The sequence below is a fragment of the Panulirus ornatus genome, chromosome 20, assembly GCF_036320965.1.
Source record: "Panulirus ornatus isolate Po-2019 chromosome 20, ASM3632096v1, whole genome shotgun sequence".
Classification (NCBI taxonomy): Eukaryota; Metazoa; Arthropoda; class Malacostraca; order Decapoda; family Palinuridae; genus Panulirus; species Panulirus ornatus.
The window spans coordinates 42,410,651-42,428,514 of record NC_092243.1 but is presented as its reverse complement, the minus strand read 5'-3'; the positions used below and the strand labels follow the sequence as shown (position 1 = coordinate 42,428,514).

The 17,864-nt window shown below is 41.1% G+C and overlaps 1 protein-coding gene across 1 annotated transcript in view; it reads right to left on the bottom strand.

The window, feature by feature from the left end:
- The window catches only part of Mekk1 (mitogen-activated protein kinase kinase kinase 4), a 1,037,736-nt gene that overhangs the window by 90,275 nt on the left and 929,597 nt on the right, over window positions 1–17,864 (bottom strand). Inside the window, exon 24 of the mRNA XM_071674802.1 lies at window positions 5,613–5,735. Coding sequence (XP_071530903.1) covers window positions 5,613–5,735 — 123 coding nt within the window. The remainder of the gene's footprint in view (window positions 1–5,612; window positions 5,736–17,864) is intronic.

The following is a 17,864-nucleotide window of genomic DNA, read 5'->3' as shown; positions in this document are numbered from 1 at the left end:
GCCTCTCTCTTCTCTTTCACTAATACTCTTACTTCTTCATCCCACCACTCACTACCCTTTCTAAACAGCCCACCCCCCACTCTTCTCATGCCACAAGCATCTTTTGCGCAATCCATCACTGATTCCCTAAATACATCCCATTCCTCCCCCACTCCCCTTACTTCCATTGTTCTCACCTTTTTCCATTCTGTACACAGTCTCTCCTGATACTTCCTCACACAGGTCTCCTTCCCAAGCTCACTTACTCTCACCACCTTCTTCACCCCAACATTCACTCCTCTTTTCTGAAAACCCATACTAATCTTCACCTTAGCCTCCACAAGATAATGATCAGACATCCCTCCAGTTGCACCTCTCATCACATTGACATCCAAAAGTCTCTCTCGCACGCCTGTCAATTAACACGTAATCCAATAACGCTCTCTGGCCATCTCTCCTACTTACATAAGTATACTTATGTATATCTCGCTTTTTAAACCAGGTATTCCCAATCATCAGTCCTTTTTCAGCACATAAATCTACAAGCTCCTCACCATTTCCATTTACAACACTGAACACCCCATGCATACCAATTATTCCCTCAACTGCCACATTACTCACCTTTGCATTCAAATCACCCATCACTATAACCCGGTCTCGTGCATCAAAACCGCTAACACACTCATTTAGCTGCTCCCAAAACACTTGCCTCTCATGATCTTTCTTCTCATGCCCAGGTGCATATGCACCAATAATCACCCACCTCTCTCCATCAACTTTCAATTTTACCCATATTAATCGAGAATTTACTTTCGTACATTCTATCACATACTCCCACAACTCCTGTTTCAGGAGTATTGCTACTCCTTCCCTTGCTCTTGTCCTCTCACTAACCCCTGACTTCACTCCCCAGACATTTCCAAACCACTCTTCCCCTTTACCCTTGAGCTTCGTTTCACTCAGAGCCAAAACATCCAGGTTCCTTTCCTCAAACATACTACCTATCTCTCCTTTTTTCACATCTTGGTTACATCCACACACATTTAGGCACCCCACTCTGAGCCTTCGAGGAGGATGAGCACTCCCCGCGTGACTCCTTCTTCTGTTTCCCATTTTAGAAAGTTAATACTAATCCTATGCACCTTCCCATAATCTCTTTTCAGACTGTCCAAAAAGTGCTTCTTTCTCCAGACACAAGCAAGGCTTATGGTCCTGATAGCATCCATCCTTGTGTTCTGAAAGAGTATGCCTCTAAACTCTCACCTATGCTTGCTTGTCATTTTTTTTTCTGTTTAAAAACTAATCTTTTCCTTTGCCTTGGAAGCATGCATTGATACATTCCTATCCCTAGGATGGGTGACCGTTCTGACTCCACTAACTATTGTTCTATTACTTTGACATCTATCATTTCCAAAGTCAATGAATCTCTCCACAATTTCCATATCCTTAAACACTTCAAAAACCTCAGTCTTCTCTCTGATCACCAGTATGGCTTCAATGAGGTGAGATCCACGGGTGATATTCTTTCCGATCTTACTATATCTGATCATCATACCTGAAACTTTTTTGGGAGTCATGTGTAGTTTCCCTTGACATGTCTAAGGCTTTCAACAGGATATGGCATCAGGGTCTCATCTCTAAGCTCCCCTCTTTTGGCTTCCCTCCCTCACTTTGCTCCTTCATATCTAGCTTCCTCTCTGGCCAGCCTATCTCTGTGGTTGTTGATGAATCAGCTTTTCCCCTTTCCTCCATCAACAGCAATGTCCTTCAAAGTTCTGTCTTGTCCCCTACACTTTTTCTCATTTTTTCAGCGATTTCCTCTCCTCCATAAATAATCCAATGCACTCATATGCTGATAATTCAACTCTGCAATCATCCACACCCTCCAATCCTGCTCCCTCTTTCACTCGATCTGCTTCTCATCTTGACACAGCTTCCTCAATAAATTCAGATTTGGACAGGATATCTCAGTGAGGTACACAGAATCTTGTTAAAGTTTAATGCCTCTAACACCCAGTTTCTACCCATCTCTCCATTGAAAACTCTTCACAACTCTCATCTCTCCTTGGCATTACTGTAACATCCACTCTTTCTTGGTAATCCCACATTACAGGAATAGCTGTCTGCCTCTAAGAAACTGGGTGTACTGTTTAGATGTTGAAACTTCTCTTCTGAACAGTTGCTCCTTTTATACAAGGAATTGATTTGTCCTTGTATGGAGTACTGCATTCACATTTAGGGTGGTTCTAGCTCTGTATCCTTACTTGACAGAGTTGAGTCAAAAGCGATCAACCTCATACAGTGTCCCAGACTAATTTCCAAACTTAACCCACTTGCTCTACACTGCAATGTTGGTTCAGTTTCCCTCTTCTATAGGTATTACTTTGGCTTTTGCCTCCAAGAGCTAGCTGCTTGTGTGCCCACACCACTAGCTATACAACAGAATACTTGACAAGTTGCTACATCACATGATTATTACGTGGCCATCAGCAACTCAAGGGTGAGCCATTTTGATACCTGCTTCTTTCCATACACACTGAAGCTTTGGAACTCTCTCCCCTCTCATGTCTTTCACAATAACTATGACCTGGCACATTTCAAAAGACAGGTTTTTCACTCACAAAATTTGTAAACCCTTTCCCTTGTCTCTTTTTCCCATTTCATAATTCTCTCTATATTTCAATTTAGGCCTAGAACAGATGTGGACTTTTGGAGCCTTCAACATTAAAAATAAGAAACAAGAGGTTAATCAGAATCTAATTCTAAATATTTCAACAGCTGTCTTCCTTAGAAGATTATGACACAGTAGTATTCCTCTCAGTAGTGTTATCTTCTCCTGAGGAAGAAAACTGTCAAAACATTGGAAATCAAATCCTGATTAGCAGCTCATGTCTCTCTGGTATCTTACAACTTATCTGCCACAATGAACAACATTTATTCCTAAAACTGTTGTATTAATTCAAGGAATATATGGAAGATTGTGAGTGTTGGAAATCAAATGTCTGAGGACAACATGTAGTATGATTAGCACTTGTCAAGATAGTAATAATAGGGTATGAAAGAGTAAAGGTAACATGAAAAGTATGGTTTAAAGAGCTGAAGAGGATATGCTGAAATGGGTTGGACATTTGGAGAGAACCAATGAGGGAAAGTTGACAAAAGAGGTCTATGACTAAGAAGTGGTGAAGGGGAAGACTGAATTGGAGATGGAAGAACAGAGTGAATAAGGTTTTGAAAGCTTAGGGCCTGAACATACAGGAGGGTGTAAGGTGTGCAAGGGGCAGAGTGAAATAGAGTTATGTGGTATAAAGTGGACTGAAACAGGGTATTTGAAGCAGCTGAGGAAAGCAACGGAAAGATCTGTGGGCCTGGTTGTAGATGGGGAGCTGTGGTTTCAATGCATTACACATAACAGATAATAGATGAGTGACTGAAGCCTTTTCTTCATTGTTCCTGGCACAACCTTCCTAATGCAGAAAACAACGAACAAGTATGAAGGATAAAAAGAGAAAAGCACAATGTAATGCCTGCAACACCCTAAAAATTTTCACTTCTCATGAGTGAGAATAAAAAGATGTTCTGGAAGGAGGTAAATAAAGTGCGTAAGACAAGGGAGCAAATGGGAACTTCAGTGAAGGGCGCAAATAGGGAGGTGATAAGTAGTGGTGATGTGAGAAGGAGATGGTGTGAGTATTTTGAAGGTTTGTTGAATGTGTTTGATGATAGAGTGGCAGATATAGGGTGCTTTGGTCAAGGTGGTGTGCAAAGTGAGAGGGTTAGGGAAAATGATTTGGTAAACAGAGAAGAGGTAGTAAAAGCTTTGCGGAAGATGAAAGCCGGCAAGGCAGCAGGTTTGGATGGTATTGCAGTGGAATTTATTAAAAAAAGGGGGTGACTGTATTGTTGACTGGTTGGTAAGGTTATTTAATGGATGTATGACTCACGGTGAGGTGCCTGAGGATTGGCGGAATGCGTGCATAGTGCCATTGTACAAAGGCAAAGGGGATAAGAGTGAGTGCTCAAATTACAGAGGTATAAGTTTGTTGAGTATTCCTGGTAAATTATATGGGAGGGTATTGATTGAGAGGGTGAAGGCATGTACAGAACATCAGATTGGGGAAGAGCACTGTGGTTTCAGAAGTGGTAGAGGATGTGTGGATCAGGTGTTTGCTTTGAAGAATGTATGTGAGAAATACTTAGAAAAGCAAATGGATTTGTATGTAGCATTTATGGATCTGGAGAAGGCATATGATAGAGTTGATAGAGATGCTCTGTGGAAGGTATTAAGAATATATGGTGTGGGAGGCAAGTTGTTAGAAGCAGTGAAAAGTTTTTATCGAGGATGTAAGGCATGTGTACGCGTAGGAAGAGAGAAAAGTGATTGGTTCTCAGTAAATGTAGGTTTGCGGCAGGGGTGTGTGATGTCTCCATGGTTGTTTAATTTGTTTATGGATGGGGTTGTTAGGGAGGTGAATGCAAGAGTTTTGGAAAGAGGGGCAAGTATGAAGTCTGTTGGGGATGAGAGAGCTTGGGAAGTGAGTCAGTTGTTGTTCGCTGATGATACAGCGCTGGTGGCTGATTCATGTGAGAAACTGCAGAAGCTGGTGACTGAGTTTGGTAAAGTGTGAGAAAGAAGAAAGTTAAGAGTAAATGTGAATAAGAGCAAGGTTATTAGGTACAGTAGGGTTGAGGGTCAAGTCAATTGGGAGGTGAGTTTGAATGGAGAAAAACTGGAGGAAGTGAAGTGTTTTAGATATCTGGGAGTGGATCTGGCAGCGGATGGAACCATGGAAGCGGAAGTGGATCATAGGGTGGGGGAGGGGGCGAAAATTCTGGGAGCCTTGAAGAATGTGTGGAAGTCGAGAACATTATCTCGGAAAGCAAAAATGGGTATGTTTGAAGGAATAGTTGTTCCAACAATGTTGTATGGTTGCGAGGCATGGGCTATGGATAGAGTTGTGCGCAGGAGGATGGATGTGCTGGAAAAGAGATGTTTGAGGACAATGTGTGGTGTGAGGTGGTTTGATCGAGTAAGTAACGTAAGGGTAAGAGAGATGTGTGGAAATAAAAAGAGCGTGGTTGAGAGAGCAGAAGAGGGTGTTTTGAAATGGTTTGGGCACATGGAGAGAATGAGTGAGGAAAGATTGACCAAGAGGATATATGTGTCGGAGGTGGAGGGAACAAGGAGAAGAGGGAGACCAAATTGGAGGTGGAAAGATGGAGTGAAAAAGATTTTGTGTGATCAGGGCCTGAACATGCAGGAGGGTGAAAGGAGGGCAAGGAATAGAGTGAATTGGAGCGATGTGGTATACCGAGGTTGACGTGCTGTCAGTGGATTGAATCGGGGCATGTGAAGCGTCTGGGGTAAACCATGGAAAGCTGTGTAGGTATGTATATTTGCGTGTGTGGACGTATGTATATACATGTGTATGGGGGTGGGTTGGGCCATTTCTTTCGTCTGTTTCCTTGCGCTACCTCGCAAATGCGGGAGAGAGCGGCAAAAAAAAAAAAAAAAAAAAAAAATGAGGCAAGTAATCTGGTGAAGTGAAAGTAAGACAAGTCTAACACAAAAAGAAACACATGCAAGCAACTGATAACAACACATTACGGTGGAGAAATTACTTCATTCTTACCATGTGTGCCAACAATACCAGCTAATTCTCCTACTTCTGTTTGATGTCCACGAAGTCTGACAGCACATCCAAAATCTCCAAGTTTCAATATATTCCCTTCTTCAGTGAGGAAGATATTGGCACCTACAAATACAAACAAAAATTCAATCTTAAGGTTTCGTAGTTAGATACTATATTCTACAAAGAAAAGTCAGAACAATTTAGGATCTCTATCACCATGTCTTAAAATACTTGCAATACACACTTCAAACTCTCTCTAAGCTTGCTAGATAAGTCTATTCACATCTCTCCTAACTGTTACAGTGTGTTGCAATATTTGGGTCATTGACAGAATCCTGAAGTTTGTGGAGTTTATATCTTTGCTGTATAGCTCTTACAATATCTGAGGAATGCCATACATGCTCGCAGTTGGTTTTCTTGTTTCTGTCATATGTGGGAAAGAATGAGTCTTGGTGCATAAACTAATGCTGAAAACCAGTCCATAATTCCTCTAGGTATAAACCTAACAAGGGTGAGACACTTTAATGCATCATGCAGCCCATTCAAATCTGCCTTTTAAAGTATGGGGTAAAATAATGGTTTTAGGAGCGTTGTTTTTCATATCTATATCAAACCTATCCATGATATGGTCACATGTGCCTAGGTGTTCACCAACACTGGTATTAGTTGCTAAGATCTGGAATTCAAGAACTACATCAAGTATACTTTCCCTTGTCAGCTCAGTGATGTTTCATACAGGAAACTGACATTGACAAAGTTGATAAGTCTAGTACATTCACTTTCTACACAAGATAGTTTGCCAGTTGGTTTCTGGAAGATCACCCCCCCCAAAAAAAAAAGAATGACTGGATCTTTCTCCTGTATTGATTGTTGTGAACTCTTGTGCATGATAGAGTCAATATCTACTGGCTGACCAAGGCAGATGGTGAAGTCTGAGTCTCGATGCAATTCAGATAAGATTTCACATACACTGCACTTCTACCTCCCTGACCATCTCTATCCCTTTCAAATAATTTGTAGTACGGCAAATTATACTCATTAATCAGATCACTGTTTTTTGTGGTCAGACATGATCCTTTAAACCAATGATATCAATGTGTTTATTGTTTACCAAACAATGCACCTCAGCTATTCTGTTTTGGATGGATCTTATATTCAGCTAAAGTACATCTAATTTCTTTGTGTGATTTCTGTATGAGATTGGCGGTATGATTTGGTGACTGGCTATTTCTAGACCAAGGTGTGAGGAACCCCTAGGACCAACCCACTGTCAATGCTGTCTGCTGGGGTGGGGAGGGAACTTGATTTGACCTTCCTCACATGACATGAAATATATATGACCTAACCTGACCTCTACTGTTATACTATATGGTCAACAAGCTGACCTCTACTGGCATTAGCAAAAATTTTTACCCTGCAGTTGTAATGCAATTTGACCCTCAGTAATGTGAATGGAAATGATGAACAGGTAGTGGAGATGTGTGCAGAAAAAGGGCTTGTGGCTGGGAATACCAGGTCTGAAAAGAGACATACACAAGTATATGTATATGTAGGTAGGAAAGATGGTCAGCAGACTTTATCAAATTACATACTAACTGATAGGCATATACAAAAGAGACTTTAGGATGAGAATATGCCCAGAGGTTGTGGGAAGTCTGGTAATTTCCTTGTTGAAGTAAGAGTGATGAGTTGTGAAGGTTTTTGGAAAAGAGGAAATGGTACGAGTGAGAACAGGGTGGTGAAAGTAAGTGAGGTCAGAAGAAATACCAGGAGAGATTGAGTGTACAATGGCAAGAGGTGAGAGAAAACACAGTTAAGAGAATGGGTGACGAACTGAAGGTATTGAGGGAAGCAGTGATGGCATGTGCTAGAAAAGCATACGTAATGCTAGAGGTGAGAAGTGAGCAGGTTAGAAAGAGTAGTGAGTGGTGAGACATCATAGCAAGTTGCTAGTTACAGACATGGGAGAGGTATAACAGCAATACTTACCAGGAAGGAGCAAAAACGAATGGGATACATAAAAGAGAATGAGGCAGGAGGTCAAGAGGAAGGTGCAGGGTTGAAAAAGAGAGAAAATGAGAGTTGGGGTGAGCAATTATCAGTAAACTTTAGAAAGAATAAAAAGATGTTTTAGAAGGAGATTAATAGTATGTAAAAAACATATGGGAACATCAAAGAGGGGAACAAACAAGGAAGTGGTCACAGGTAGTGATGAAGTTAAGAGGAGATGGAATGAATGTTTCAAAGGACTATAGATCTTGTTTGATGATAGGGTAGCAGATGAAGGGTGTGTGGGTCAAGGAGGTATGTGAAGTGAAAGTCAGGAAGAAAGGTTTGGTAAAAAGAGAAGTGATGAAAGCCTTGCATAACATGAAATGTGGCAAGGCAGCTGGAGTGGATGGTATTGCAGCTGAATCTTTTAAGAAAGGGGATGACTGTGTTGTTGACTGGTTGGTTAGAATTTCTAATGTATGTATAGATCTTGGTGAGGTGCCTGAGGATTGGCAGAATGCATGTATTGTGCCATTGTATAAAGGCACAGGGAACAAAGGTTGAGTGTTCACACTATAGAAGTATATGTTTGCTGTGAGTATCTGGTAAGATGTATGGGAGAGTGGTGTTTGTGAGGATGAAGGCATCTACATAGCATCAGATCAGTGAGGAACAACAATGTGGTGACTGAGAGGATGAAAGCACCCACAAAGCATCAGATTAGTGAGGAACAATGTGATTATGTATCAGAGGAACAATGTGATTTTGGAAGAGGCAGAGAATGTGTGGATCAGGCGTTTGTTTTAAAGAATGTGTAAGAAATACTTAAGCAAGGATTTGTACGTAGCATTCATGGATCTGGAGAAAACTTAAGGTAGACATGATAGACATGCCTTGTGTAAGGTGTTAAGAATATATGGCATGGGAGGCAAATTGCTAAAAGCATTGAGAAGTTTATAACAAGGGTGTAAGGCATGTGTATGAGTAGGAAGAGAGGAAAGCAAGTAATTCTAAGTGAAGGTTAGTCTGTAACAGGAGTATGTGATTCCATTATGGCTGTTTAATTTGTTTAAGGATGGGGTGTTGAGAGGGGTAGATGCAAGTGTCTTGGAAAAAGAGGCAAGTATGCAGTCAGTAAGGAATAAAGTACTCATGGCAAGTGAGTCAGTTGTTATTTGCTAATGGCATATTTGAGTGAGAAACTGTACAACTTGGTAAATGATTTTGGAAGAGTGTGAAAGGAGACAGTTGAGAGTAAATGTGAATAAAGGCAAGGTTATTAGGTTTAGCATGGTAGAGGGACAGGTTATTTGGAGTGTGAGTATGAATGGACAAAATTTTGAGGAGGTGCATTGTTTTTAGAAAACTGGGAATGGGCATGGTAGTAAATGGAACCATGGGAAAAAAGTCAGTAATAGGGTGGGTGAAGGGGAGAAGGTTCTGAGAGCAGTGGAGAATGTTTGGAAAGAGAGGTTGTTATTTGGAGAGGCAAAAACAGATATGATGGTATAGTAACCCCATCAATGTTGTATGGGTGCAAAGCAAGGGTTATGGATGAAGATATGCAAAGGAGGGTTGGACATGTTGGAAATGAAATGTTTAATGACAGTATACAGTGTGAGTTGGTTCAAATGAGTAAGTGAAAGTTTAAGAGAAAGGTGTGGTAATAAAAAGTAAGTGGTTGAGAGAGCTGAGGACGTTGCACTGAAATGGTATGGGTATATGGAAACAATGAGTGAGAAAACATTGATAAAGAAGATACATATATATCAAAGGTTGAGGGGCAAGGAGAAGTTAGAGACCAAATTAGAGATGGAAAAATGTGTGAAAAAGATTCTGAGTGATCGGGGCTTGAGCACACAGGAGGGTAAATGGCGTGCATGGAGTGGAGTAAATTGGAATTCTGTTGTAGTTGGTGGGCAGCCACTAATCTGGGAGATATATCACCAGTACTACCCAGGTAATTGTCTCCTCTTAGTGCCTCACCCTCACATGGACTGCTGGCATTCTGTCCACAAACATAGTCTTTCCTTCTTACACGAAACTTGACAACACTTAACTCACACAACCCATTTTTCATAACCCTCGATTTTTCCTGTGGTGATTGCTATGCACTACCCATATCTTTTGGCAAAGTAGTAAAAGCAATAGATAATAGTAGTGGTAGTTCCAACAATGTTATATGGTTGCGAGGCGTGGGCTATAGATAGAGTTGTGCGGAGGAGGGTGGATGTGCTGGAAATGAGATGTTTGAGGACAATATGTGGTGTGAAGTGGTTTGATCGAGTAAATAACGTAAGGGTAAGCGAGATGTGTGGTAATAAAGAGAGTGTGGTTGAGAGAGCAGAAGAGGGTGTTTTGAAATGGTTTGGTCACATGGAGAGAATAAGTGAGGAAAGATTGACAAAGAGGATACATGTGTCAGAGGTGGAGGGAACGAGAAGTGGGAGACCAAACTGAAGGTGGAAAGATGGAGTGAAAAAGATTTTGAGTGATCGGGGCCTGAACATGCAGGAGGGTGAAAGGCGTGCAAGCAATAGAGTGAACTGGAACGATGTGGTATACTGGGGTCGACATGCTATCAATGGATTGAATCCAAGGCATGTGAAGCGTCTGGGGTAATCCATGGAAAGTTTTGTGGGGCCTGGATGTGGAAAGGGAGCTGTGGTTTCGGTGCATTATACATGACAGCTAGAGAGTGAGTGTGAACGAATGTGGCCTTTGTTGTCTTTTCCTAGAGCTACCTCGTGCACATGTGGGAGGAGGGGGTTTTCATTTCATGTGTGGCGGGGTGGTGACGGGAATGAATAAGGGCAGACAGTAGGAATTATGTACATGTGTATATATGCATATGTCTGTGTGTGTATATGTATGCATACACTGAGATGTATAGATATGTATATGTGCTGTGTGTGGACGTGTATGTATATACATGTGTATGTGGGTTGGTTGGGCCATTCTTTCATCTGTTTCCTTGCGCAACCTCACTAACGCGGGAGACAGCAACTAAGTATAATAAAATATAAATAAATAACGAAGAACATTAGACAAGGGCATCAGGTAGGAGCATTAGGTAGAAGCAATGGGTTGGAATATCAGGTAGACACAATAGGTAGTAGTAGTTTATAGTAACATTAGGTAAGAGCCCCTGAAAACACTAGGGATGCCCACTCCCAGTGGCCTGTTAAGGGTGAGGCACTATAGGTTACGAAGTGGCACTGGTGTTCACCAAATATAGAGACTCTTTTGCAGTGGCCACTCCCTTGAGGGAATTCTGGAAGGAACAGGCATCAAATAAATAGAAAGATAGATATGTGGATGGTACATAGCAGTTGACGTTCTATCAATGGAATGAACCAGGGCATGTGAAGTGGCTGGTGGGATTCATGGAATGGTCTATGGTGCCTGTTTGTGAATCAGGGCAATTGTGGCCTTTCCTTGTCTATTCCTAGTGCTACCTTGCTAATGTGGATAGTGGCAATGAAGTATGACAAAGTATTGTTTTTCATACTTGATCGCTGTTTCCCACCTCATGGAGGTTGCATCAGGAACAGAAGTAGAAAGGCCTCATCTAATCACAATTACTCTCTAGCTGTCATCTGTAATGTACCAAAATCACAGCTGCTATGGTTTAGTCCACTAAAAGCACCACAGCCCCTGTATACTATACTGGTCCAATTCACTCTATCCCTTGAAAGCCTTTCACCCTTATGCATGTTCAGGCCCTGATTGCTCAAAATCTTTTTCACTCTATCCTTCCATTTCCAATTCTGTCTCCATAATCTCCTTGTTCCTCCACTTCTAACACATACATCTTCTTTGTCAACCTTTCCTCACTCATTTTCTCCATATGTAAAAACCATTTCAGCAAACCTTCTTCAGTTCTTTTGACTACACTATTACCAAACTTCTCCCTTACCCTTTCATTACTTAATCAAACCACCCCACACCACATACTGTCCTGAAACATTTCACTCCCAAAACACTCCTACTCCTCCACAAAGTGTTATTTATACCTGATGTCTCGCATCCATATCTATAGCCCATGCCTCGCATCCATACAATACAGTTCAGGTTAATACCTTCAAAACATACCCAATTTTGCCCACCCACATAACAATCTCTCTTTCCATACATTCTGCAGTGCTCCTAGAACCTTCATCCACTAACCCATCCTATGGCTCACTTCCACTCCCATGCTTCCATTTGCTGCCATGTCCACTCCCAGGTATCTAAAACACTTCACTTCCTCCAAATTTTCTCTATTCAAACTCAAACTTGAAGAAACCCATCCCTTAGCTCTGCTAAAACCTAATAACCTCCTTGCTTTTATTCACATTTACTCTCAGCTTCCACCTTTCACACATTCTTCCAAACTCAGTCACCATCTTCTGCAGTTTCACATTCCAATCTGCCACCAGTGTTGTATCGTACACAAACAGCAACTGATTCACTTCCCAGGCCCTCTCATCCCCTATAGACAGCATACTTGCCCCTATCTCCATGATTCTTGCATTTATCTACCTCACCACCCCATCCTTAAACACATCAAACAACCATGGTGACATCACACACCCCTACCAAAGACCACTCTGACTTGGAACTATTCACTCTCCTCTCTTGCTACTCATACACATGCCTTACATCCTGGGTAAAAACTTCTTACTACTTCTAGCAGCTTTCCTCCCTCGTCATATATTCTTAAGACCTTTCACACGGCATCTGTATCAACCCTATCATATGCTTTCTCCAGATCCACAAATGCCACACACAAATCTATCCATTTTGCGAAGCATTTCTCACACATACACACAAATTCTTCAAAACAAACACATGATGCATACACCCTCCACCGTTTCTGAAACCACATTGTTCCTCCCAGATATGATGTTCTGCATATGCCTTCACTCTTTAAATCACTAACTTCCCATACAACTTACCAGGTACACTTAACAAGCTCATATGTCTGTAGTTTGAGCACTCAACTTTATCCCCATTCCTATATATAATGGAACTATAAGCACACATTCCATCAATCCTCATGCATCTCACTGTGATAAACACATACACCAAAAATCATAACTAACCAATCAAAAACACAGTCAACCCATTCCTTAATAAACTCAACAGAACTACCAACCACTCCAGCTGCCTTGTCATATCTAATCCTTCATAAGGCTTTCATCACCTTTTCTTTCTTCATCAATCCACTCTCCATGACTTTTTCACTTCACATACCACCAGAACCTAAATACCTTACATCTGCCATCCTACCATCAAACACATTCTATAGTCCTTCTACATACTCACTCAATCCCATCCTCACTTCATCATCAGCTGTTACCACTCACCTAGTTGCCCTCTTCACCAATATTCCTACTTGTTCTCTTGTTTTTTGCACATCATCAACCTCCTTCTAAAACATTTCATCCTCCCTAAAGTTTACTGACACTCACTCACCCTAAAAAAAAAGTATCATTTGCCCTCTTTTTCAACTCTAGCAACTTCCTCTTGACCTCCTGCTGATTTCTTTTATGCATTCCCTGGTCCCTGGGCTCCTTCCCTGAAAGTACAACCCAAATGCCTCTCTTTTCTCTTTTACTAGCAACTTTACTTCTTCATTTCACCAAACACTATCTTTTCTGATTTGCCCACCTCCCACCTTTCAAATGAGAGCAATGCTTCCCTGAATGACTCCCATCCCTCACCCACTACCCTAGCTTCATTTAATCTCCCCTTCTGCCATTCTACACTCAATATCTACTGGTATTTCTTTACATGCAAGTCTCTTTTCCAAGCTCACTTATGCTCACCACTCTCTCTCACCGATATTGTTTTCTCTTTTCCCAAAACCTCTACAAATCTTCACCCTTCATCCAAAAGTCTCTCATTTACATACCTATCAATTAATATGTAATCCAATATTGCCAGATGACTACTTATCCTACACACACACACACATATAACTGTGGATATCCCTCTTTTTAAACCAGATACTCCCAAACACCAGTTCTTTTTACAGCACACAACACCACAAAATCTCTTCATTTCCATTCATACAAAAAGACTACCACATGCCTCCCCCCCCCCTCATTCATATCCTGAACTCCTACATTACCAACCTTTGCATTGAAATCACTCACCACTAATGAATGCCTAGTCTTTTACATCAAAACTGCTGACACTCTGCTGCTCCCAAAACACTTGCCTCTCATGATCTTTCTTCTCATGACCAGGTACATAAACACTAATAATCACCTATCTACTTTCATTCTTACCCACATCACTCCAGAATTTATTTCCTTACAGTCTTTTACACATTACCTTAACTTTTACTTCAGGAGTTGTGCTATTCCTTCCTTAGCTCTTGTCCTCTGACCAACCCCTGACTTTACTCCTAAGACATTTCCAAATTCCAAACTTTTCTTCCTCTTCAGCCTTGAGCTTTGTTTCACTCAGAGCCATAATATTCATGCCTCTCTCCTTAATCACACTACCAATCTCTCCTTTCTTTTCATCTTTGTTACATCCATACACTTTCATACATCCCAGCCTGAGTTTATGAGGAGGATGAGCCCTCCCTACTTGGTTCATTCTCTTATGTCTATTAGAAACTGAAATACAAGAAGGTTTCCACCCCCCCCCATCCACCCACTCACTTCAGTTGCCTTTTATGATTTGCAAAGAATATGGAAGTAGAACTCTTTGTTGTCAATCATAGGTAGTATGTCTGAGGAAAGAAACCTGGACTTTCTGGCTCCAAGTGAAAAGAAGCTTAAGGGTAAAGGGGAAGAAGGGTTTGGAAACATACTAGGAGTAATATCAGGTGTTCATAAGAGGAAAAGAGCTAAGGAGTGGGTACCACTACTCCTGAAGCAGTTGTGGTAGTGTGAGACAGAGTGCAAAAAGTAAAGTCTAGATTGATGTGGGTAAAACTGAAAGTGGAAGGAGAGAGATGGGTGATTACTGGTGCTTATGCACCTGCTCATAATTAGAAAGATCTTGAGAGGCAAGTGTTTTGGGAGCAGCTGAGCGAGTGTGTCATCAGTTTTGGTATAAGTGATGGGTGATTTAAATGCAAAGGCGAGTAATGTGGCAGTTGAGGATATACGTGGTGTACATGGGGTATTCATTATTGTGAATGGAAATGAAGAGTTTGTGCTGAAAAAAGATTGGTGATTGGGAATAACTGATTTAAAAAGAGAGATATACGCAAGTTTACATATGTGAGAAGGAGAGATGGTCAAGGAGCATTATCAGATTACATGTCAATTGATAGGTATGTAAAAGAGAGACTTCTGAATATTAATATGGTGAGAGGGGCAACTGGTGAAATATCTGATCACTATCTTAAGGAGGCAAAGGTGAAGAATTGTGAAGGTTATCAAAAAAGAAGAGACAAGGTCAGGGAGAAGAGAGTGGTAAGGGTAAGTGAGCTTGGACAGGAGATTTGTGTGAGGAAGTACCAGGAGAGATTAAGTGTAGAATGGCAAATGGTGAGAGCAAATGATGTGAGGGGAGTGGCTGAGATATGGGATATGTTTAAGGAAGCAGTGATGACATGTGCAAGAGACATATGTAGCTTAAGAAAGGGGGAAGGAGGGCAGATTAGAAAGGGTAATGAGTGTGGAATGAAGAAGCAAAGTTGTTAGAAAAAGAAAAGAGAGATGTTTGGATGATACTTGCAAGGAAGGAGTGCAAATGACTAAGGTATGAATATGAGAAAGCAGCAGGTCAAGAAGAAGGTGAAAGGGGAGAGAGTCATAAAACTTCAAGAAGAAAAAGATGTTTTGGAAGGAAGTAAATAATATGCATAAGATGCGAACAAAAGGGAAGGCTGGTGAAGGGGGCAAGGGGGGGAAGTAAAAACAGGTAGTGATGAAGTGAAGAGGATATGGAGTGAGTATTTTGAAGGGTTGTTGAATGAGCTTAGTGATAGAGCGGCAGATGTAGGGCATTTTGGTTGGGGTGGTGTATGAAGTGAGACAGGATTGGTATGGTGAAGAGAGAAGAGGTGGTGAAAGCTTGCGAAAAATGAAATCCGGCAGGGCGGCGGGTTTGGATGGTATTGCAGTTGAATTTATGAAAAAAGGGGGTGACCATGTTGTTAATTGGTTGGTAAGTATATTCATTGTTTGTATGAATCATGGTGAAGTGTCTCAGGATTGCTAGAATGAATGTATAGTGCCATTGTACAAAGGCAAAGGGGATAAAGGTGAGTGTTAAACTGCAGAGATGTAAATTTGATGAGTATTCCTGGAAAAATGTATGGGAGGGTACTGACAGAGAGGGAAGTACAGAGCATCAGATTGGGGAGGAGCAGTGTAGTTTCAGAAGTGGTGGATGATGTGTGTATCAGGTGTTTATTTTGAAATATATATATATATATATATATATATATATATATATATATATATATATATATATATATATATATATATATATATATATTTATATATATATATATATATATATATATATATATATATATATATATATATATATATATATATATATATATATATGCAAAGGTGAGCAATGTGGCAGTTGAGGGAATAATTGGTATACATGGGGTGTTCAGTGTTGTAAATGGAAATGGTGAAGAGCTTGTAGATTTATGTGCTGAAAAAGGACTGATGACTGAGAATACCTGGTTTAAAAAGCAAGATATACATAAGTATACTTATGTAAGTAGGAGAGATGGCCAGAGAGCGTTATTGGATTACGTGTTAATTGACAGGCGTGCGAAAGAGAGACTTTTGGATGTTAATGTGCTGAGAGGTGCAACTGGAGGGATGTCTGATCATTATCTTGTGGAGGCTAAGGTGAAGATTTGTATGGGTTTTCAGAAAAGAAGAGTGAATGTTGGGGTGAAGAGGGTGGTGAGAGTAAGTGAGCTTGGGAAGGAGACTTGTGTCAGGAAGTACCAGGAGAGACTGAGTACAGAATGGAAAAAGGTGAGAACAATGGAAGTAAGGGGAGTGGGGGAGGAATGGGATGTATTTAGGGAATCAGTGATGGATTGCGCAAAAGATGCTTGTGGTATGAGAAGAGTGGGAGGTGGGTTGATTAGAAAGGGTAGTGAGTGGTGGGATGAAGAAGTAAGAGTATTAGTGAAAGAGAAGAGAGAGGCTTTTGGACGATTTTTGCAGGGAAAAAATACAACTGAGTGGGAGACGTATAAAAGAAAGAGACAGGAGGTCAAGAGAAAGGTGCAAGAGGTGAAAAAAAGGGCAAATGAGAGTTGGGGTGAGAGAGCTATCATTAAATTTTAGGGAGAATAAAAAGATGTTCTGGAAGGAGGTAAATAAAGTGCGTAAGACAAGGGAGCAAATGGGAACTTCAGTGAAGGGCGCAAATGGGGAGGTGATAACAAGTAGTGGTGATGTGAGAAGGAGATGGAGTGAGTATTTTGAAGGTTTGTTGAATGTGTTTGATGATAAGAGTGGCAGATATAGGGTGTTTTGGTCGAGGTGGTGTGCAAAGTGAGAGGGTTAGGGAAAATGATTTGGTAAACAGAGAAGAGGTAGTAAAAGCTTTGCGGAAGATGAAAGCCGGCAAGGCAGCAGGTTTGGATGGTATTGCAGTGGAATTTATTAAAAAAGGGGGTGACTGTATTGTTGACTGGTTGGTAAGGTTATTTAATGTATGTATGACTCATGGTGAGGTGCCTGAGGATTGGCGGAATGCGTGCATAGTGCCATTGTACAAAGGCAAAGGGGATAAGAGTGAGTGCTCAAATTACAGAGGTATAAGTTTGTTGAGTATTCCTGGCAAATCATATGGGAGGGTATTGACTGAGAGGGTGAAGGCATGTACAGAGCATCAGATTGGGGAAGAGCAGTGTGGTTTCAGAAGTGGTAGAGGATGTGTGGATCAGGTGTTTGCTTTGAAGAATGTATGTGAGAAATACTTAGAAAAGCAAATGGATTTGTATGTAGCATTTATGGATCTGGAGAAGGCATATGATAGAGTTGATAGAGATGCTCTGTGGAAGGTATTAAGAATATATGGTGTGCGAGGCAAGTTGTTAGAAGCAGTGAAAAGTTTTTATCGAGGATGTAAGGCATGTGTACGTGTAGGAAGAGAGGAAAGTGATTGGTTCTCAGTGAATGTAGGTTTGCGGCAGGGGTGTGTGATGTCTCCATGGTTGTTTAATTTGTTTATGGATGGGGTTGTTAGGGAGGTGAATGCAAGAGTTTTGGAAAGAGGGGCAAGTATGAAGTCTGTTGGGGATGAGAGAGCTTGGGAAGTGAGTCA